This window comes from Peromyscus eremicus, chromosome 9 (genome assembly GCF_949786415.1).
Source record: "Peromyscus eremicus chromosome 9, PerEre_H2_v1, whole genome shotgun sequence".
In the NCBI taxonomy this organism is placed as follows: Eukaryota; Metazoa; Chordata; class Mammalia; order Rodentia; family Cricetidae; genus Peromyscus; species Peromyscus eremicus.
Window position 1 is genome coordinate 1,358,289 of NC_081425.1, and position 23,511 is coordinate 1,381,799.

Consider the following 23,511-nt stretch of genomic DNA (forward strand, 5'->3'; position numbering starts at 1 on the left):
AGCATCTTGTCATTCCTGACGGAGAAGAAAACTGTGCCAACAGCTGCTAGCATCATGGCAAAAGAACTGATGGACCAATAGGCAGTTGACCTATGATGAGAAAAAGCGCTTAGAGCTGGGTGGGTAGGGAGGAAGAGGGAGAATCTGGAAGGAGTTTGAGGAGGAGAAAGTATATGGTCAAAGTATATTGTGTTAAATTATCAAGGAATAGTTAACAACATTAAAAATAGCAATTATAATGGACTAAAATCTATCGAATGTCTTAACCTTGAATTTATAGTGATAATTTAAATAATTAGTCACTTTTAAAGATTATATAAAAATCTATTAAATATTGATATATTATATATTAATCTATTTAAAAAACTGGTATGAAAATATCAAGAATCATGAACTTACCTTGAATGTTTTCCCTCTGGACTATACTGGTAGATAGAAACTAATACAGGAGGAACAGCTTCCTATTAAAGAATAATTTTAATGAAATGCAAAGAAATAATTTTGCAAGTGGGATGGATGAATCTGTACAATGAACATAATAATGCTATTGACATCATAAAAAGACACAGGGCAGTATGCGTTTTCTGGTGACACAGCATGACACCGAAGGTGGCCCTGCAGAGAGATAAAACTGGAGCATAACTGTTGAGACATGTGGATCAACCACTGATTCACAGGAAACAGAGAAGGAAGAAGACCCTGTGAACCATCCTGCCCTTTGCCCTCAGCAGAGCTCATACCACCAGAAACTGCAGGAGAAATGCCACCATTCTTTGACTAAAAGACCTTTCTATAAATAAGCAAGAGCCACCCATCCATTGCTGTGTTGTTCCAATCCAAACTGTAGTAACTGTGAAGAAATTGAGATGAAATTTACGACTTTTGAGCTCTGTGCTAAAGTGTACAGTTTAGGGAATATCAGTCCGTGTGTGTGTGTGTGTGTGTGTGTGTGTGTGTGTGTGTGTGTGTGTGTGTGTGTTACTGGGGCTGAACCTAAGATCTCACACAAGCTACAAGAGTTCTACCTGTCTCAAAAGGTGGACATATCTTTGAAATCAAAAAATTAAGATGCTGTTTAAAAAATCCACGTTTTACTTTAACACTTAAATGGAAATTTAGTGTATTTGTTTTTGTTCACTAATTCAGTCAAGAAATTGCTATTTGATGAATTGAATGCATTAGGTTTGCAAATAAAACTGTAAAACATCAAAATCTTTTCAACAAATGATTATTTTTCAAACAAATGATTATTTGTTTCCAGTGAAAGCATTATCTAATGGGTTCTTTCCCTTTCTTCTTATTTTCTACATATTTGATTCACTTAGATTCAGTATGAGCTTTTACTGACTCCTTTCATTGCTGGAACTTCTAACTTATGGTCTGAAATTACATATTTTGAAATGGCTCTGTGTAGTGCTTATTCCAGGTGACTAGCAGTATCTTTTGAGGCCAGAAGAGGGCACTGCAGAGCAGTGTAGTCTGAGTTCTTTGTGAGGAACATAATCAAAGAACGTCTATACTGAACGGAAAAAAGTTTTACTACCACAGCCAAGGACCAAAGAAAGAATGATTGATATCTACAGACCTTTTTTTTTTTTTACTATGAAAAAAACATCTTAAATATATAGAGAAAGATATCTAGCATATCAAATACACATCTTTCAGATCACAGTAAAGCTTAATCTGAAGGTTTTGTATTACAACAGAAAATATACTTCTTCCTCTGAGAATTGCAATACCATTCTCAAAGACAACCTTGAATACTGCATTTGCTTTAATTGATTCAAGTTTATTGTACTAGATAGCACTCCAAATATGCAGAATGTGTGTTTGATAGCTGCTCCATCCCAGGGCAGTTGACATGTGACTAAATTCCAGTTGCTGCCTTGTGCAAAGGACGATTAAGGCATATTGTTGATTTTGAGCATTGTAGTATTTGCTGTCCTGGCTCACAGTGTGCCACTGTTGGCCCTCCTGTACTCTGGGCCTGACTTCTGACTCCTGATTGTATGTTTCTAGTAGTCAGAGCAGAAGCCCTCCTCTGATAGGAACTTCAGCTATGACTCCTGAGTAGTGCTCCCTTGAGATATGCTAAAAGCTCAAAGAGATTGTAAAGTGCTCACAATGAAAGCTTGGGAACCTGAATTCAGATCCTTATTACCCACACAAAAAAGCTGGGTGTGATAGTAAGGATCTATAAGCCTAGTGCTGGGAAACAGAAATAGGAGGATCCCTGGGTCTCATTGGCCATCACTCTAGCCAATCACTGAGTTCTAGGTTCACCCAAGGTGAATAGTGATAGAGGAAGACATTTTATAGATATTGACCTATGACCTCCACATGAACACACACACAAGAAACGATGAGTTTGTGACTTTGTCCTTTCCCAGGCCTGGCCATTTAGATATCTTGGTTCACATTACAGTGCTTGTTTGTAGACTGGTTTGTAAGTGGGAGTTCTTGTGTCCTAGCCTGGCCTGCCTTACTGAACTATTCAGTTCCAGAATTCAAGAACCTGGCTCCTATCTATTCTTTGTTATCAGTGGTTACCAATATTGTGCCAAGTAGTTAAAAAAGATAATCTACTGGTGGCAGACAGTGGCTCACTCTCCCATCATTGGCTCCCAATGCTGACAACTAAAAGTGTCCCACTCTTAGTTCTTGGGAATCTAGCTTGGATGGTACATATTCCCTTCTCTCTTGCTCTCTCCATCTCTCTCCCTCCTCTCACTCCTTCTTTGGACCACTTAGTCACCTATAAAATGGTTCACTAATCTAACAGCCAATCAATGCCATCCAGGATGTTTTCCTTAATCCTTTTCTCTGGGATGACTTTTATCATCATCACCCACAGGCAAACTTAGACCTTTCCTTCCTGTCATCTTTTCCTGTCCCTGAAGATAAAACACCTCAGGTTCAGATTACTATTGGATCACAGGCCAGGAACTTGCAGTAGTATACAGTGGCTTGGAAAACATTTAACTAAGCAGTGATGAATACAGGTTCCCAGTGTTAATTTCAACATCAAATTCTTTAGAGACTAGAACACTTACTTATTCAGATGATTGGCAGGGTCATGGCCAGCAATGTACACATCACACACCATACCATAGCTGTGACATGCAGCCTCACAGTTAGTTAGAATCTCTGCACAGATAAAACATAACACCAGGAAAGGGCCTTAATCATTATGTTACATGAAATAAGCCAGACTCAGAAAACAAATGCCAGTTTTGTTATATGTGCAGCCTAGGTGTAAAATGGTATATGTATGTGGGGGATCATAAGATGAGAAGAAGAGATAGTATGAGAAATGTAACATGTGACATAAAGGTCAAACAGAGAAAGAGAAATGGTGTTTCATGGGTTGCAAATATATCATTCTTTTTCATCCCCAAACTAAAGTGGTTCTTACACTTTTCAGCTCCGCAAGTCTGTTTTCAGCATCAGGGCGAGGAACCTTCTGGAAAAGGAGACGGCAGTCACAAAAATCTTAAGGTAATACCAATAACCTTGAGGTATACTTTAATCTAAGTGGGATTACATTAAGAAGAAAACAGAACTTTTTCTCAATGAATTCATTTTTCTGGATAGTAATATTTACTTTCTGCTCAATTGCAGGATTACACATCTTCACGCTTACAGATAATGCCAAAGACATGAGTAATGTTTGTCTAGAAAAAGTAGCATTTTATTATCATAATATGCCATGTTTATTATTTAATATATTTAAATAAACTATACCTAGAAGCATCTACCAAAAAAAGGTGAAAAGAAATTTCCATTATTCTTGACCATCTACATCTTTTGTGGTATCTAAAGAAAAATAATCTGAAGGAAACATAGCAAAAGAGTAAGTCTAAAAAAATAATTATGATTTCTTCATCTATGACTAAAGATCTGTTAATATTTGAAAGCCAGGCTGGAAATGTGTAAACATCATGTGCATGCATTGCCCATGGAAGCCAGAAGAGGGCATCATCTTCTGGGACTAGTGTTACAGCTGTTTGTGAACCTCTATACGGGTGCTGGAAACTGAACCTGGGTCCTTGCAAGAATAGCAAGAGTTCTTAACTGCTCAGCCAGTCTCACACAGCCACCTTTGATTAATCACAAAAATCATATTTTTAGTGTTATTTTCTAAAATATGCCTTGAAATGAAGTACCAATAATGAAAATCAATCTGACCACTTAAGCATATCAGACTATACAATATAACAGAGAATGATAGGACTCAAAAGTATGTAAGCATTTGGGACATCAAGATTGTTGCATACATTATACATATGTGGAAATGATAAAAGTGTCATGGCTGACAAAGCCAACAGGTACCTTCATATGGCAAAGTAGTCTACAAATTCGTGGTAAATGTAAGGAATCAGACTCCTCTACCAAGTCCATTGCTAGGAATGTTTGTGAAAGCATCTTTCCAAAATGTGTATTACTGTGGCTTGAGAAGCCATGATGAGGAAATACAACTAGGTATATATGAGGTGAGAAACTATTTAACCTTATCACAACTTAATACCTGAAACTTGTGAGGGAAAAAATGTCCTATATCATGAAGACAAATTCCACTGTGTTCTCTTTCTCTATGAATGACATTCAGGCACAAAGTCATGCATGTATTGAAGTAGCTTTTTAAGTTGAAAATAAATTTTGCTGGGGCTTGAGTACTCTCAGTATGATTAGATAAACATGAAAGGGCTCATGGAAAGAGATTTGAGTCTCAATGTGGTCGTGCTCTAACTAGGTGCCATTCATCTCAGTGTCAGCCTTGGGGTATGCCATGAGGCTGGTTGGGCAGCTCATAATCTCCAAGATACTTGGTCAAGCTGTAATTACACCAGCAAGTTCATAACAGGGCTCTACAGAAGTGCTGACACACTTACTAGGAAGAGAAACATCCATCACAAAGAACTATTCACATGATAAACATCCTACTCTGAGTCTAATTCAGAATCTTCCTACTGTTTCTCCCCTGTTACAATTGCCCTTCAGCAAATCTGCTGTGCTTGGGGTACAGAGTGAACATGCTTATACACAGATACTCAATTTGATTTCTTTGCTGGAGCTACACAGTGAGCCAACTATGTCCAATTAATGACTCTGTGCCCCGGGTACTCACCAAAGCCAAGACCAAGGTTCTCCGTGAATGACTGCCCTTGGTACCCAGCAAGCAAGCCATGAGCAGAGTGCCTAGTGAATTACTCTGTTCCAAGTATATCTCAATATTTTGAGAATTAAAAGGGGATGGAGTTATAAGGAAGGAGGCATAGGCCTCACCTTTATATTCTGTAATGGTTAATGTTGGTTGTCAACTTGACAGGATCTAGAATCACCTAGGAGACATGTCTGTGAGGGCACGTCTGTGAGGAAGTGCCAAGACTGGAATAACTGAGATAGGAATCCTCTCCCTATGTATGAGCAGTACACATCCATGGGCTGGTCCTAGACTATATAAATGGAAGAAGCTAGTTGAACACCATCATTCATCTCTCTCTTTCTCTCTCTCTACTTACTGGCCGCAGATGCATTGTGACCAGCTGCCTCAAGGTTTGGCCACCATAGTTTAATTTGTAATGATAGACTATAAGCTCTAAATGTGAGTCAAAACACACTCTTCCATCTTCAAACACTTGTGTCACAGCAATGAGGAAAGCAACTAATGTGTACTATTATAAGAGATCCACTGCCTCCTCCTTCCATCCATTCTCTTCTTTTTCCTCTCCCACTTGATGAGGCTGGGAAGAACTCACTCATCTGGAACCATGGTGTACATTTTTCTGGTATTCAGTCTTGAGGCAGCCAAACAAAGGAACATGGCTTTTCCAAGAGACTCCTGTGGGCCAGTACTCTATTATTTATTTAGGTGACAAATTTTTCAAAGCCTCCCAGGAAATCAGTTCATTTACAGTTAGGTCTTGCAAAACATCATGTCATAAGGTATATGAGAAAATGTCATCTGAGTCGAAAAAAGTCACACTTTTCCTGAGAGCTGATCAGTTTAACAATGAAAAGTGACTTAATGGGTACACACTGTCACAAAATTGAATGAATTAGATAGATGAAATAGACTATGCTTTCATAAAATTCACATATCCAGGCAATGCTGCAGGGAGAATTTAACATTTTTTAAACTATATAGAAGTTTGGGGCTTTTATTTCAAAAGATATATGACATGGGAAAAAAATCTTTCAACTGTCAGAAAATATTGGACCTCCTCGACCTTTCCCAACTATTGTATAATTTGGGGATTTCACTACATTACAGAAAAGCACAAAATTAAAAGACCTTGGCTATATGTTACCTTGTGAATTACAGAAAATAAATGGCTACAGTTTGGAAATAGTAGGATTTTTAGTGTAAATTTGATCTTTAAAAAAAGCATTTATCTTTTTTGTTCCATAAAAATCTCCTTGCTTCTCTGAGTACATGAGAGCAGAGGTCCCATCATGTCCAGAAGACACTGTTTGGCTCCAGTCCCTGCCATTCTCTGACACTTAAAATCAGATCCTTACAAGAAGCCAGCCTTGGCAGCATCCATCTGTAATCCAAGTGCTGCATAAACACACTGATCTCTAGAACTTTCCGGCTAGCCTGCCAAGCCCAGTCAGCAAACTCTGGGTTCAAACAGAGACTATGTCTCAAAAAGTACAGTGGAGAATGACAGGAAGATACCAGACATCAATCTCTGTCCTCCAAATGCACATAAACCCATATGTACATGTGTATTCATACACATACACATATACCATAGCCCAGTAGATTTTTATCAAAGGCTTTTTCTGCATCTATTGAAATGATGACGTGATTTTTATCTTAAAGTCCATTTATGTGGTTTATAACATTTGTTGACTTGTGTATGTTGAATAAACCTTGCCCCACCACCCCCCGTAGTAAAGCCAATTTGGGTCATGGTAGATAATCTTTTTGGTGTATGTCTTTATTCAGTTTGCAAGTATTTTGTTGAGGAATTTTGAATCTATGTTTGTCAGGGATATTTTCCAGTAATTTTCTTTTTTGTAGTACTTTTACATAATTTGGGAATTAAAGTGATACTGGCCTCCTAAAAGGAGTTTGGGAGTGCCCATTATGTTTCTTTTCTTTTCTTTTAACAATTTAAGAAAGGTTGACTGTAGATAGTCTTTGAAATTCTGGTAGAATTCTACTATGAATCTATCTGAGCTGGTCACCTTTTAGTTGGAAGGTTCTTTATTACTGTTTCAAACTCCTCCTTAGTTATGTCTATTTAGGTTGTTGATCTCTTCTTGGTTTAATTTGGGTTGTTTGGATGAAATATGTCCATTTCTTTTAGGTTTTCTAACTTAATGGAGTACAGTATTCCTTATAATATTCTGAATTTTTTGATGTCTATTGTGATGTTTCCCTGTCTGTTTCTGATTTTATTAATTTGGGTCCTTGCTCTTTCTTTTGGTTCATTGGGAAGGGTCTGTCAATCTTGTTAATCTGAAGGAACCAGCTCTTAGACTTATTGATTCTTTGTATTGTTTTCTTTGTTTCTTAGTTTCATCTCTGATTTTTATTATTTCTTGCCATCTATGGGATTTGGATTTGGCTTGCTCTTGTTTTTCTAAAATTTTGAGTGGCATTATTAAATCATTTGTTTGTGCTCTTTCTAAATGTTTAGTGTGGGCATTTAGAGTTGTAAATCTCCCTTATAGGACTGCCTTTAATGTGTCCCAGAGGCTATGTTGTGTTGTGGTTTCATGACTAGAGAGGCTGATTCTGCAGTCTATAGCAGATAAATGAGTTGAAGGAAAGAACCCAGAGCTAAGAATGAAGAGTCTGACTAAGTGTAGCAGCCTCCCTTTCATAGACATGTTAAATCTTCTTGCTGGAGGGTCTGGATTTGGAGCCCTGGTAATCAAATGACTACTGTGGCCACCGTTCTCATTAGACTTACATTTCAAGATAGCCATCTTCTACCAAACAACAAACCAGTCTGCCATACCTGTTGCTACTAAAAGGAAATTCTACCCACTAGAGAAAACATCTAAGACTCTTAGAGGCCAAGGATGCCACTCTTCAGTGAAGTCACCTATTTTCACCCCAAATCATCTTTAACTCATGTCCTTTTACTGGATATTTTTACAAATTTAATTAACATTTTGGGTAGTAGAAATGTATTTCTGGCTATTTTGATGTGAAGAAGGTGTGCCATGTCTGTGCAGCTCCAAGTCAGGTACCAAATAGCACCCACACTGTTCCCTAAAGATATAGAGAGGGTTGGAAGAAGGAAGAAGCAACCCTTCACCTCAATCATAGAATCCAAGGTTGCTGCTCACACCTGACTCCACAGCTGTTCTGACTTGGATGCTACCATTCAGCTCCATTGAAAAATCACTTTCTTCCAAATTCCGGTGACCTTTTCTCAGCATCAGAGAAAAAATAATGGATTTCTAGTTTTCAAAGCACTGGTACCTCTGCAGAGGCTTGCTCTAATTCAAAGCCCCAAAATCAAGCAAAAATGCACTCTTATTCCCATAAGCATCAATGAATAGAGAAACATCACACAGAAAAAGCAATTAAACATTGTAGTGTTCCAAAAAGGTCTGTCCTTTTGTGATTTTTCCATGAATGCCTCATTAGCCAAACAGTATCTTTATAACCTTGGCAAATGATCAGCTTGAATATCTGTATCCTGATATTTTATTAATGGCACTATGCACTTATAATAATTATTATTGGAAGTCTAAATAATACTCTAGTTTCTTTAATTAGAACTAAGATAAAGTGTGCAAAAGATAATATGGAGTATTGCCTTTGTTCCTGGATATCAATTTATGGGCATCATTTACATTTTTAAGTATTTTATTTTATGTATATGTGCATTTTTCCTGCATATAAGTTTGTGCATTGTGTGTGTGTGGTGCCTGTGGAGGCCAGAAGAGGGTTTGGGATCCCCTGGAACAAATTGTGAGCCGCCATGTGGATGCTGGTTATTGAACCCAGGTCCTATGCAAGAGCAGCCAGTTTTCCTAACAACTGAGCCACCTCTCCAGCCCTCTGAGATAGATTATTTTTCCTAAGAGTGCCCCTTAGTCACCCATCCATCGAGGACTTTTGTGACATCTCCTACATGTCAGGTATTGTAGTCTTTTTACTTTCCTCCATTCAGCAATTTCTGCTTCTCAAAGCACCGTCTTGTTGGTTAGCCCTCCCATTCGGCACTGGGTGAGGTCATGCTTTCCTCTCTACAGCTCTCAGCACATTCTGGACATGTCTACAGGCAGTGTGTACAGCACTACAGAGAGGAACTGAGTGTGTGTCTGCATCCCACCCATCCCAGCCACCCACCCCCACCCTCTGTAGCTTCAATCATTCCTTGGTAGTGAGCTCCGGTTGAGGGAGAGAGAGAAGAACCCTTGAAGACCCTGGAAATGAGAGGAAAGGGACAGAAATCCTAAGGCACTCAGTTTTGTTCAGTCTCCTGAGACATTAATAATTATTTTATAACCAACATTTGGCAAGAATAAGCCAAATTTTTAAGAAAACAATATTGGGAATTAAAGACATAAATAGGGTCCTATTAAGACTGCCTACTTCTGGCTTTGCCTTAGCATTTCATGACACTAGTCTTGCAAACTAAACATAAGACACTATTTATGGATAAAGAAACTGAAGGCATAGATACAAATTAAGTTGATTCAGAAACTATAAAATAAAAGGATAAAATGTGAAGTATGTATGTATATTTGTATAAAACAAAAATAGCAAAGGTTTCAAAGTGATAAAATGTAAATATAGTTTTTCTCTTCCACAGTCACATGGCTTTCATTTGGATTATCAGTCACCACAGTCAAAAATAAAGTGGAAAACTCTAGAAATAAGCAATTTTTAAATTACAACTTCTTTTTAATCCTCTGTCGTTCTGAGTAACATGATGGGCTTTCTTGCTGCCCTGCACCATCCTGCCTGGGGCATGAGTGTTCTTTTTGTCTGGTATATCCATGCTTAAATGCCACCTGCCCATCAGTCACTTCATAGATGTCTCAGCTGGTTATCAGACTGATGATCGCAGTATCACTGTGCTTATCATATTTACTATTAGCCCCAAACCATAAGGGTCATGCATGATACAAAGGAGGCACTGAGGCGTAAAGCAGAGAAGCAGGTTGAATTTGGGACTGTGGCAACATGACTGCTGAGCATGTAGAAGAAACAGACTATCTGTGGGGTTTTGTATATCAAGAATCTACTAGGTTATGTAACATTTTCAAATTTTTATTTGTATTAAATTATAAAAAGTTCAGGGGGTTGGCTCAGTGAGTAAGAATGCTGGCTTGCAGCCAGGTGGTGGTGGTGCATACTTTTAAACCCAGCACTTGGGAGGCAGAGCCAGGTGGATCTCTGTGAGTTCAAGGCCAGCCTGGTCTACAGAGCGAGATCCAGGACAGGCACCAAAGCTACACAGAGAAACCCTGTCTCGAAAAAACAAAACAAACAAACAAACAAACAAAAAGAATTCTTGCTTGCAAACATGAAGACACAAGTTCAAATCCTCAGCACCCATATAACTATCCAGCCATGGCTGTGTATGCTTATAATCCAAGTATTGGAGGTATAGAGACAGGCATATCCCAAGAGCTCACTGGTCAAATAATATAGCCCAAAGGAGCATCTACTGGTTTAGTGAAAGACCTATCTCAAGGCAATAAAGCAAACAGTGATAAAGAAAGTCACCAGCACACTTACATGTATGCAGCACACATACATATGCACCCACATTCACCACACACACACACACACACACACACACACACACCAAAAAATAAAGTTAAATAATTACCTTGTAAAATATATGTTTCTAAGATAGTAGCTGGGTTACAAAATTTGAACCCCAATAAATAGTTTTGGGATTATATATTTTATTTGTTGATCTTCAATAGGTCTACCAAACACATGGATTTCCCATGAGTTGATTTTTTGTTTGTTTGTTTGTGACACATTTGTAAGATAAAGACATTGAAGGTTTCCTTTCACTCTACAATGAGGCATTAGTCGTCCATGCATTTGCTTTTATCTATCTGTAAGAAGATTTTTGTAAATAATGCAGAAATGGAAAGACCTAACCTGTGACTGCTGTTTAAAAATGATATCCTTCCATCCAGGATGGGGCTGAATTAAATAGTGGGGTACTCACTCCAATAAAAAGGCAACTTCTCCTCATCTCAGCAAGAGCCCATCACCAGGGGCTTACCCATTACTGTCGGCTGTTGCCCCCACCTTAGATGATCACACTGTCGCCCCAATGCTGTCAGGTAGGAGCCAATCCCAGGAAATATCCATTTTCTCTTCTCTTGACTCTTATCCACTTGTAATTTTACATAATTGCCACTAGAAGACTGTTTTCCCATTGTCTGGTGATGTGGTTACATCACATTAACCAACATCTGATAATACTTTAAAGCATATTACCTTGTGGAGCCCAGAATTTTAGTAAAACCCTTCAACTTCAACGCTCTGCAAAGTCACATTGAAATTCCTTTGGGTGGTAATTATATTTACTACAGATGGTCTCATGTAATCTAACTTTTCTATAATGAGTAAAAAAAAAATTGAAGACTCCTAGGCCTCTCTTTCATTACAGAATGTGCGGGCTTTTCCCACACCCTTGTTCTGGAACATTAAGAAAGAAGACATGAAAACAAAGAAAGGAACAGAGGACCCCCTGCTACTGTGTCTATAAACAACCAGTGGTGTTTAAAGGCTAATAAAACTCCAAAGATCGCTCTTATACCCATCATCTTTGAGCCAATTTAAAAATATTTTTGATGGAAGAATGTCAAGAAAAATAGAGACAATTTCTTAAGACACGATTCTCTGCTCCCAGCTCCTAGGAAAGATTATATATGTGGCTGTCATATAAGGAGCAATTGAAATTCCACACCACAAAGGCAATGCAGGGAGGTAGGGGAAAAGAATCAATCTTTCATATGTTTTTTTCAAAGGCTTGGCAAGAAACCAGGGGTAATATTTTTGCAACTGGGAATGTGTGTTTGCTGAGGAATATTCCCACATTTGAGTCATCATCAGGGGTCCTCATCTTGTTTTACTTTCAAAGGTAGAAAGGGCATAACATTAACCCCAACTGGGAAAAGGAAAATGCCTCTCTGTAATTCTCCTCCAGGGAACAGGAATAAAGAGATTACATATGCCTGCATAATGGAGGGTCTCCTCACTCACACAAGACAAAAGACTTCATTATTTTTCACTAGACAGTGCCTTGTGCCTCTCATTTTCAGAAGCCAGGCAGGCAGACTTGGGCTTTTTGTTGTTGTTTTTAATATTAAGCCACTAGATAGACTTCCTAAAAAAGCCCTTGTTTGCACAATGTTCCACCAGTTTGCACAGAAACTTGCACAGCCTTCTCAGACTTTCCATTAGGACAAGATGCAGGGAAGATACAGAGACTTTGGCATCTCTACTCTGTCTAGTGTTTCCTTAAAGGAGAGACCGTGCCTGAAGACCAAAGTGCTTTCTTAATATGATCAGCTCTTTTTTTTTTCCTCTGAGCAGCTGGCCAGTGGATATTTTCTTCACAAGAGTATTCTCCTTGTATCCTTCAATGAGGCCAACACACACACAAAGATCAGTGAAAATTTATACTGGCAAATTACAGCTTACCATTGAAGGCTATCCATCCCTCACCTAGAAATATGTGCACATTCATTTGTCAGGTTGGGGGTAAATGTCCTGCATTCCTGAGTCCTTCGCTTGTCAACAGATTCCTGTAAGATGAGATACATGGGGATCCAGTTTCCAGTGATGGACCTACTCTTGGGTTGAGGAAACGAAATGAACTGAGCTCTTAGAGTCTCGACTCCATATCTGCTTTTATGCTCCTCCACCAATTTGCATAGACAACATAGATAAAAAAACAAATTTCCTACTTACGAGAAGCAACATCGGAGATGTTCTTTTTCTTATTGCTGTCTCCATGTCTTATCTATTCTAGGTATGCAGCCTATTCATCTTAAGTGATACAGTATTGTAGCCTATTCATCTTAAGTGATGTAGTATTCCAACTTGAAATAAAATGAAGATTATAACTCCATCAAAAGTGCCTATAAAGGCATTCTATTTTACTTGTGACTTTCATTCATCACAAGTATGAATGGGTCAAACAAGTTAAAATATTTGATCTTTGAAGCATTTCAAGGCTCATTCATCAAGTATTTATGGAACACTTTATTAATTCAAGAACTGAAAAACAATACTCAACAGCTTTAAATACAACCATGTTCTCTTGGAGCTTTGAGAATCTGGTCTATGTGTAAAGCTGAATGACCAAAGAGAATGGCATGAAAGAATGGAATCTCTTCTGGTAAAAGAAGAGATCAGAAAGGGTACGATTAGGAGAAGGCCAACAAGACTTTGGAAGTCACACTGAGGTTCTGAGTTAATCTTTTTCTGAAGAACAATAGGAAGTTGAAGGGTTTACAGCAGTGGAAATAACTGTTAGATATGCATAACAAATAATTCCAAACTTGGAGATTTGGACACTATATTTTATGTCTTACATTTTTGGTAAAAAATCTGAGCATAGCACATAGATGATTCCTTAGCCTTGGGCCTCTGACAACCCTGCATGCATTTGGACTGATGGAGCATTCTCTTCTAGGTCATTCGCATGATTACACATAAGAGTCAGATCCTCACAAGGTGTTAGATAAATTGAGATTCTTCCAGAGCCATTAGGTGATGGTTTATCTTGATTGATTGTCAACTCGATGAGACTTAGAATCAGTTAGAAAACAAACTTTTGGTTGTATCTGTGAGGGCAACTTTAGAATTTTAGAGAGCATTAACAAAAGTGGGAAGATCCACCCTGAATGGGGGTGTTACTCACCATGGGCCAGGAACTAAGACTAAACAAAAAGATGGAAGGAGAGTAGGACAACATCCTCCATTTTTCCACACCCGATTGACAGAAACACGTTTCCCCCCATTATTACTGCTTTCCAAAATAGCAAGACCCTTTACATGACCAACAAATGTGGCACAGTTTAAGCCTGAATCTGTTTGATGTATAAAGAAACATGCTAACATGGCATGTTTTCAGCCTGTTTCTTTATTCAGGTGGTCCCAAAGCCAAAGTGTTGTTCCTCATGTTTTCTTTCCAACCCTGTGTTCCTACTCCTTCTCTCCAGACTCATCTCCTCCTATCTGAGGGTCTTTCTTCATTTATTAATTTGGCTTCTATTCTTATTGTACAGTGGAATTAGAAGTTTCTACATTCTTTTAGATGAATTAATGTATGTACAAAGAAATTGTTTCATCTATATCCCTACCTGTTTCCTATGAGACAATGCTGAAAGATAAATAGACTTTAAAAGCCACAGAAGTGTAGCTAGAGTTTACCTGCCTGGCTCACAGTCAGGGCAAATCTCTATCACCTGCCAGTCCCACAGCCTCAGACCCAACCAAGTAAACACAGAGATTTATATTGCTTACGAACTGTATGGCCGTGGCAGGCTTCTTGCTAACGGTTCTTATAGCTTAAATTAATCCATTTCCATTAATCTATACCTTGCCACATGGCTTGTGGCTTACCGGCATCTTCACATGCTGTTTCTCATCATGGCAGCTGGCAGTGTCTCTCTGACTCAGCCTTCCACTTCCCAGCTTTATTCTCCTCCTTGCCTCGCCTATACTTCCTGCCTAGCCAATGGCCAATCAGTGTTTTATTGATTAATTAGCAACACATTTGCCATACAGAACATCCCACAGCACTTCCCCCCCCCCTTTTTTTTTTCAAAAAGGAAGGTTTTAACCTTAACAAAGTAAAATTACATATAATTTGGGAATTTGGGCGTAGCTTCTCTTACTACTTCCTGCTGGAGGGGGGGCGCTGTATCTTATGGGGAAACAAAGAAAATTTTAGGATTATGGAATAGTCCATGAGGCTGTATTGTCTGAGCCAGTTGCCTTGAATCCAATCTGAACGTTAGATTATCTGGGCCATGGTGTCATCGGAGACCTTTCAGGAGGTCTTGGCTGGTCAAACCTGATGTATCTTAATCTTGAACAAATCCATAGCCTCTGGCTTTCTGTGGGAACAAAAGCAGAGTCTCCTTTCCAAAGTAACATATCCTTACATCGAAATTTTGAAGTCAAGATATCTTTAAAATATGCATATTGGTTTAACTCAGCTTCCTTTACAATCAAATATCTCTCTGCAGTTAAAAATCCCAAAGACAACACAATCCAGATTCTCTGTGTAATATTCATCTTTATGTGGCTTATTTTTTATATTACTTTTACTGTCTCTTTAAAGACTTTATTTTTAAAAATTATTTCTTTATATAACTGTATATATTCCTTTTTCTTTCTCTTTCAAGCCTACGTACATTTTTACACACATTGTAAACTATTACACCTGAATCTGTCTTATTGTGAATCTATTGCTTTAAACTGCAGCAGCTGTGGCTGCTGGCTCTGCCCACCTCAGCTTCCCAACATGGTCATGGTATTCCACCAGCTCTGGGACCTATCGTGGGTCTATGCTTTTATCCAAGCAGCATGTAGCCCAGAAACCACTTTTTTTGTTTTGTACTAGCAAAGACTATATCCACCACGCAGCTTCATGTGCCACTTGCAGAGGCCTCATTCCTGCCAAACTGCAGGTTGAGCACGCACACCAGAAACCCACAAGTAGCTCAAACCAGCAGCTGCCGCTCATTTAAGAGAGACAATTAGGAACTGTTTTTAGCTCCGTTTTAGAATCTTTTTTCTCAGTTTTTAGGTGGAAACTCTTGCCACCACGTTGGACTCCATTTGTAGCTAGAGTTTACCTGCCTGGCTCACAGTCAGGGCAAATCTCTATCACCTGCCAGTCCCACAGCCTCAGACCCAACCAAGTAAACACAGAGACTTATATTGCTTACAAACTGTATGGCCGCGGCAGGCTTCTTGCTAACTGTTCTTATAGCTTAAATTAATCCATTTCCATTAATCTATACCTTGCCACATGGCTTGTGGCTTACCGGCATCTTCACATGCTGTTTCTCATCATGGCAGCTGGCAGTGTCTCTCTGACTCAGCCTTCCACTTCCCAGCTTTATTCTCCTCCTTGCCCCGCCTATACTTCCTGCCTAGCCAATGGCCAATCAGTGTTTTATTGATTAATTAGCAACACATTTGCCATACAGAACATCCCACAGCACAGAAGAACATGCCTTAAAGAGGCCTTGAAAAGAGTTTCACTTTTTAGTTTTAATAGAATCCTGCCATTATACTTGGGTGGAAGGATATTCCTTCAGAAACCTTCAAATACACTTCCTGTAATCTCCCCCAACTAGTGTATTTACTGAAATGCATATTTTACAGTTTGCTAAAAGAATATTAGCTCTTGGCTTTCAGCTTAGAAAGACTTGGTTTTACCTATGTTTTTTTAATTCAAATGTTATAGGCTTGCCAAAGAAAAGAATGTGATGTCAGAGCATTTAATCAACAATAGACTAAACAAGAGTGATGATGATGGAGAGGCACTAATTTTAATTTTACACAGGTGTAGAGAAGGCACAGTCAGGGAAAGCAACCAGAAAGAGAGTTAGGGACAACAACACACAGACAATGAAGTGCTGAAGGTGACCTCTCAACTCAGGGAGGTGGGGTCTATGAGCTTGGTTTCATTGTGCTCAGATTATGTGGGAGCCTTGGAGTCAGGAAGAAGATGAGCACAGAGCTCTACTCAGGGAACAGGAAGTCTCAGATGAAGACTTACCACTGAAGAGCCAGAAGCCAGCCAGGCCTGTGCTGGGCTCCAAATGATCTCTTGACTTGCTGTGTTGTAAGTTAAGCTGCTTGTTAATAAGAAACTCATAGTTACTGGGCATTTAATTCTTGCTTAATAAATATTGCTGTGAACATAAGAGAAAATTTGTAGAAAGGAAATTAAAGCAAATGTTTGGCTACTCTAACCCATTTGAGCAAAGGTTTTCTAATTGCAATATGGAACTGAAAACCAACACCCATGCTCAGTGTATGAATCATCCAGAGACCATAATTCCCATGTGTGATGAAACTCCAGCCTCCTCTTGTATAATGTTCTGAATTTCTTAGATCCAAAGAGAAAAACATTAGTCAAAAGACAAAAAGGAAGTAGGAGTCTAACTTTCTCCTCACTCTTTCAGCCATATTGTTGGGGAAAGAGAGAAAAGGGAGCCATAATGAAAGGGCACCAGGGACCCATGGAAACTTGGCTGCTCTGTTCAGTCAGGGAGGGCACAGAATGCTTCACAGAGGCCACCAGGGCCTGGAGTCAACAGGCACAGTAGTAACACACATCCTAGCAAGTATGCCAACCACTTTTAGCCTGGGCTATTGAACACATAACCCCATAATATTTACAATACTAGACCTGAGACTATTGCTTTCTTCTGTTTCCACTATAGGAAGGGCCCTCACATTCAAACATACATGTTCTAATTAGATTGGATGTGTTTTGTATTTAAGACCCATAGGTCTCAATGACTTAGGGGATGAGTATTATAATAAAAGAGTAAAAGTTATGACAGTGGCTGAAAGTTAAATCCTAGTGGTTTACACAGATTGATGGGGGTCTAGACATCTAAAGGACAATAACTCTCCAAATAGGCATTCTCAAAATGACTTTATGTTTTTCAGTCTATTTTCCAAAAACCTACCCTAGATACTGGAGACTTTGCTTGGCTTTTGTTAGCTGAGCTGAGCCTAGAAACACATCTTTTTGTGCAGTATCATTGTAGTTCTAGAAATGAGTACAGCTTCCCTCTACCATTAAATAGATCCTCCTATGTGGTAAAATGTGGGTGTATCCCCAAAGTGCTCCCTGCTCCTTATTAAAGTAACAGCAGGAATCTTTGGATGTTTTATCTGGTAATGCATTTATATTCACTGGATTTGTGACACTTTTTTCAAGGATATACACTATGATTATCTTTCTCTGTGTCAAAAGCACTTTTATTGTATGTGTGTGGTTGTGTGTATGTGCATTGAGGTATGGGTAAATATGTATGTACAGATGCATGTATATATGTGTACACCTGCATGTAAGAGACCCCATGTCTCTACTTTCTGAGACCTGGAATGAGAGTTGAGCTGCCATGCCCACCTGGCTGGCATTTATGTGGGTTCTAGGTGTCTGAATGCCCATCCTCGAGTTTACACAGCAATTGCTTTAATTACTCAGCCATCTTGCCAGCCTCATGAAACTCCCAAAGGCTCAGGAATCATTGTGAAAGAGGAGGCAGAATGTAAGAGCCAGAAATAGTGTATGTCTTCAGCAAAAACAGTATTTTCAGGATATAAAAAGGCCATTGTACACATGAACTCACAGCAGCTGGGTAATACATGTATGAGACGTATATAATAGCAAGTCAACCATAATCCCAGTATAGATGGGAAAGGGCTTCATGAAGCCCCACCCTACCTGAGATGCTAATGGTAATTGATGGCTGCTGGGAGAAGGGCAGTAAACTTTGCTCAGAGATGAACCCCCCCCCCCCAAAAAAAAAAGAATTGCACATGCTCCAGTAGATGATCCTGCACCCATTGTATATATAGGCAGCACTAAGTGGATTCAAACATCTTTTTAAGATGTATGTCATCCGTCTAGATCATGATGGGAGGACGTGCAGAGATGACCGGCCACACTAGTGGAAGCCCATGAACTGTGGAGATTCCAATGGGACTAGACTAGGCCTCTGGATACGGAAGATGGTTGTTTGGCTCGAACTGTTTGGGGGGCACCCAGGCAGGGGGATCGGGATCTGTTCCTGGTCTATGGACAGGCTTCTGGAACCCGGTGCCTGTGGTGTGACACCTTGCACAGCCTTGGTGCAGTGGAAAGGGGCTTGGACCTGCCTAGGCTCAGTGTGCTGGCTCTGCTGACTCCCCATAGGAGACCTTGATTTGGGGGATGTGGGGATGTGGGGTGGCTTGGGAAACAGGGCTGGGAGGTGGGAGGAGGGAGGATCTGTGGATAGTATGTGGAGTGAGTAGAAAATTTCTTAATAAAGAAAAATGAAAGAAAAAAGATATATGTCATCATTCCAGGGGTCCAGCTTGGAAAAACAAATAAACCTTCCCTGAGGGCTCAAAGAGACCTCCATGTTTAAGCTTGAAATCAATATCATGACTGGCCCTGATGCTGACGTGATCCTTATAGAAAGCTTGTTATGGTTTTGTACTGGGAATTTGAAAGAAGAGGACAAGGAGGAGGGGCTGCTTTCTGTTTATCTTTTTGCTTCTTTTGGCTGTGGAACCTCTGCTTTGTGTTTCAGATTCAAAGCCTAAAGGTCATTTTCCTCTATGTGTTTGTTATTGGCTGTATTTTGCCTTATCATTGGTGTTTCCTTAAAATTAATAAGAGCCACGAGCAGTGATGTATTATTCATCCTGAGTAGCCAAACCATGCATTTATCTAGGGTTTCTTTCTTTTGCAAGAGCTTGCACTCGACAGCGCATGCTGAGTGGATCATTCGAGGGGCAGCCAGCAAAGGAGAGGTCAATCCTTAGCGTGCAGCATCACATCCGCCAGGAGCGCAGGTAAATACTCTAGGAAGATGAACTCCAGAGACATTCAGGAAAGGACTTTACAAGTGTGTCTCAGTACAAAGCCCAGTCCTCTACTCTGGTTGTCAGGCGGGCATGGTGACAACCTGGCTCTAGCTGCTGGTGGTAACAATAAAGAAATTCCCTAACTGATTCAAAGATTTAAAAATCTTTACTTCAAAGATTCTTTTCTTGGTGATAGCCAAAGTCTCACTTTTAAGATCAGAAAGAACAAAAATCTGAAAACTTGTTAGATGGGATCAAAGACTGGTGGGTAGACCACAAGCTTATGCTTTACAAAGGAATGAGTCATTTCTGACATATCAGGAAAATTAATCTTTTACTCATGATTATTGACTACAATTCAAAAGTTGTTCTTGAGATGTTTTGACATGACTGTGGTTGTTCTAGGTCACTAAGACATGGATCCAACAGCCAGAGGATCAGCAGGGGCAAATCTCTTGAAACTTTAACTCAAGACGTGAGTTCTAAGCTATGCCTTGGATTTTGGAAACTTGATTATGAATGTGTATTTAAATGATTGCTTAGACAGTTCTCATGCCTGAGTTTTCCTATCATCTTTAAATGTTTTCCTATCAGAGGGAATCAGGAAATTCAGAAAGCAAATTACATGGCCAAGTACTAAAAATAAACCATTACCTGAAAAAATACAGACATCCCATGCAGAGCACATGCCTCAGTTAAAAAGAATAACACAAATGCAGAAAGCAACTGGCTATCAGTTCCTGGGCCCACCTGATACATCTACAACTCAGCTCCTACAGCTAAGGTGCAGGAATCAGTGCAGAAGGAAAAGCAGAGAGATTGTAAGACGGAGGACCAGGCGTCTCCTGTGAGACTGTGTCTTCTAGGACAGTGAAACTGCACCAGTGGAATCTCACCAATGAGGTAGCATTAACAAGAGCTGAACACAATACCAGTTGGCATGCCAGTCTGGGTGGGGGAAATCTCATAAGGCCTCACCCATAGATGAAGAAACTACATGCAATTAATGGCTGCTGAAAGAGGGAGAGTCTATCTTCTCCAGGGATTATGCCCTAATTACTTATCGAGTGCTGAGTGGTCATCCCTAAAGGCATATACATATACCTAACACCGAATGCGTCCAGTGGATTGTATTTATATACTCTTGTCTGTTATTCCATGTCTTTTTGTTGTGGGAACTGAGACCATCAATACCAAGAGCTAATAATGAGCAATATTTATTTATTCCTAGTTCTTTTGTTTAAGTGGTTCAGTAGAAATGTACAGTCTACTTAAAAGTTCAGTAAGACCATGGTTTTGGAGATGTGTGTTGGCACACATTCCACAAAGGGACTCCTATAGCCCAGGTTGATCTAAAACTCACTATGTCGCCAAGGATTACCTTGAATTTCTGATCCTCTGGTACAGTGTTACAACCATGCCGAACTTATACACTTCTGGGGATGGAACCCAGGGCTTTGTGCACGCTAAGAAAGATTTCCAGCAACTGAGTTACAACCTCAGTCCCACTTTTTTTCTAAATACAACACTATACATCCCCTAACTTATTTATTCTGATTTAATTTTTTAATCTTTTGTTATAACCTCAGCAGTATGATAAGACCTAGCACACCATGAAATTTCAATATGTATATACTAAGCATTTTGTATTTTAGAGGGAAAATTCAGTTGTCAAGATGCTCATGGCCATTAAACAATATGCATATGGCATGATAATTATACATATGTGTGTATGTGTATATAAATCAGTATAGCTATCACATATGTTATAGTCTGCATATAGTGTGCATATATAAATAGGAGTGTTGATTTTAATTTAGAAAATAGTCTTTTAGGCCTTCAAAAGTCCTCCATTGTACATATACCTTTTATTTGTAGCACTCAAATACAGTGCGGTACAGAAATGCACAAAGAGAAGACAGTGAAATAAAGATGATCCAGGAGAAGAAGGAGCAAGCAGAGATGAAAAGGTACCATGTAGCTGTGTCCCAAGGCTCTCATTTGGGAGTGGATTTTTCTCTAGGCCTACTTCTCATCCCATAAATGTTCCCTTGAAGGAAAGTGCAAGAAGAGGAACTTCGAGAGAACCACCCATACTTTGACAAGCCACTCTTCATTGTGGGGCGGGAGCACAGATTCAGAAACTTCTGCCGCGTGGTGGTCCGAGCACGCTTCAATGCGTAAGTACGAGCCACTTACCACACTTGGACCTGGTATTTGGCCTGAGTCCTGGGAACAGCAGGGAGTTTGTCACAGGAAGAAAAAAGGACTGTGTAAGCCTAATGGGGTCACAAAATACACTGTGGGCTAATTAATCATCTTGCTCCTCTTTGCTGAGCGCCTGACCAGGTGGAAAAGAAAGGTTTCAAGCAGGTAGCATTTGTGGGAGGCTCCCATTGATAAGGCGTTTAACAGCCCTGTGTATTAGCACATTTTTGACAGCCGTGTATGTCAGTGTTATTAAGTCTCAATTTTCCCTTGAAAGGATTAAACAGAAGGAAAACCAATGACATGATGAAGGATATTGTCCAAGGCCTCTGTCAGACTTATGCTTTCTGATGAAAACCTTTATTCTAGAACTAAGTGGAAAGAGAATGTTATCTAGTGTTTGTATTACCAGCTGTTATGAGAAGACCCACTAGCCACTGTCTCACCCTCACCAGTGTGGAAGAAATGAGTAAGAACCTCTGGTTGTGTAGCTCTGGGGAGACCTAAGCCAGCTATCATCGCCAACCAATCAACGAAAGGAATTTTTGTCTAGTGTTACTTTAAGTACATATCACAGATATTAAGTCCTGACACAGGACTGGGAAGATAGCTCAGTGGATAAAGTACTTGTAGTCTGAGCCTGAAAACCTACATTTGATACCCAGCATCATGTAAAGCTAAGCATGAAGGCACCGGCCCTTGTAACACTAGCACTAGAGGTAGAGATTGGCTACGTAGCTCCCTGGGGCTCACTGGCTAGCAGTCTTGTTCAGTGAGCCTCAGGTCTCAGTTAAAGGTTCTATATCAAACTACAAAGTAGATGGCACCTGAAGTTGATCTGTGGCTTTCACCCGTATAAACACAAGTGCATGCCCTGCAACACACCTACATACATGAGAGTCCTGGGGGAAGTGTAAAACTTTCTAGTCTTTCCCTGTGCCCTCATTCAAGTACTAGATATTCTTTGTTAATAATTTATATCATATAATATATTACTTGTTGAATGCTCAACTGTTTCTACCAAAAGAAAAAAATCTATATGTTGAAGTCTTAGCCTCCAGTGTCTCATAATGTGGCAATGTTTGGGGACAGGAACTTTAAAGACATAGCTAAATTAAATCAAGGTCCTCAAGATGGTACTAATCCAGCATCTCACTTCCTTCTAAGAAGAGGGAGTTTGGACACAAACCTGCAAAGAGAAAGCCCACGTGAAGATATGTAACCTGAAATACACTCTGCACTGCAAGGAGAGAGGCCTGGAGTAGATCCGTATCCCACAGGACTCAGAAGGACATAACACTACTGACATCTTTAATTTGGACCTCTGGTACTTCATAACCACATCACAAAACAATCCCCCTTGCTTACACCACCTCTGTGTATAATTAAAGCATCTCTATGAAACCAGCATGAACTGTCCCAGCACCACAGGAGACTGTGCATCACTTTATATGCTCTCCTGCAATGATTAATATTGGTGGTCAGCTGAGATTCAGAGTCACATGGAAACAAACCTTGGGCATGTCTATGAGACGGTTTCTAGTTTGGTAAATTAATGTAGAGAGATCCACTCTAACTGTGAGTTGGCATCATTCTGTGGTCTGAAGTCCCCATCAGAATTAAAAGGGGAAAGTAAGCAGAGCATTTGCATTCATCATTCTCTGCTTCTTGCAGGTACAATGTGACCAGCTACCCCAAGCTCTTGCTACCATGACCTCCCCTCTGTGATAGAC

General features: G+C 39.7%; 1 protein-coding gene across 2 annotated transcripts in view; it reads left to right on the forward strand.

Moving 5' to 3' along the window:
• Nalcn (sodium leak channel, non-selective) overlaps positions 1-23,511 on the forward strand; it is a 298,952-nt gene that overhangs the window by 229,600 nt on the left and 45,841 nt on the right. For both annotated transcript variants that reach the window (XM_059274302.1, XM_059274303.1), the window contains 5 exons: positions 3,425-3,498; positions 19,457-19,558; positions 19,976-20,045; positions 21,449-21,540; positions 21,628-21,750. In XM_059274302.1, the coding sequence (XP_059130285.1) occupies positions 3,425-3,498; positions 19,457-19,558; positions 19,976-20,045; positions 21,449-21,540; positions 21,628-21,750 (461 nt within the window). The remainder of the gene's footprint in view (positions 1-3,424; positions 3,499-19,456; positions 19,559-19,975; positions 20,046-21,448; positions 21,541-21,627; positions 21,751-23,511) is intronic.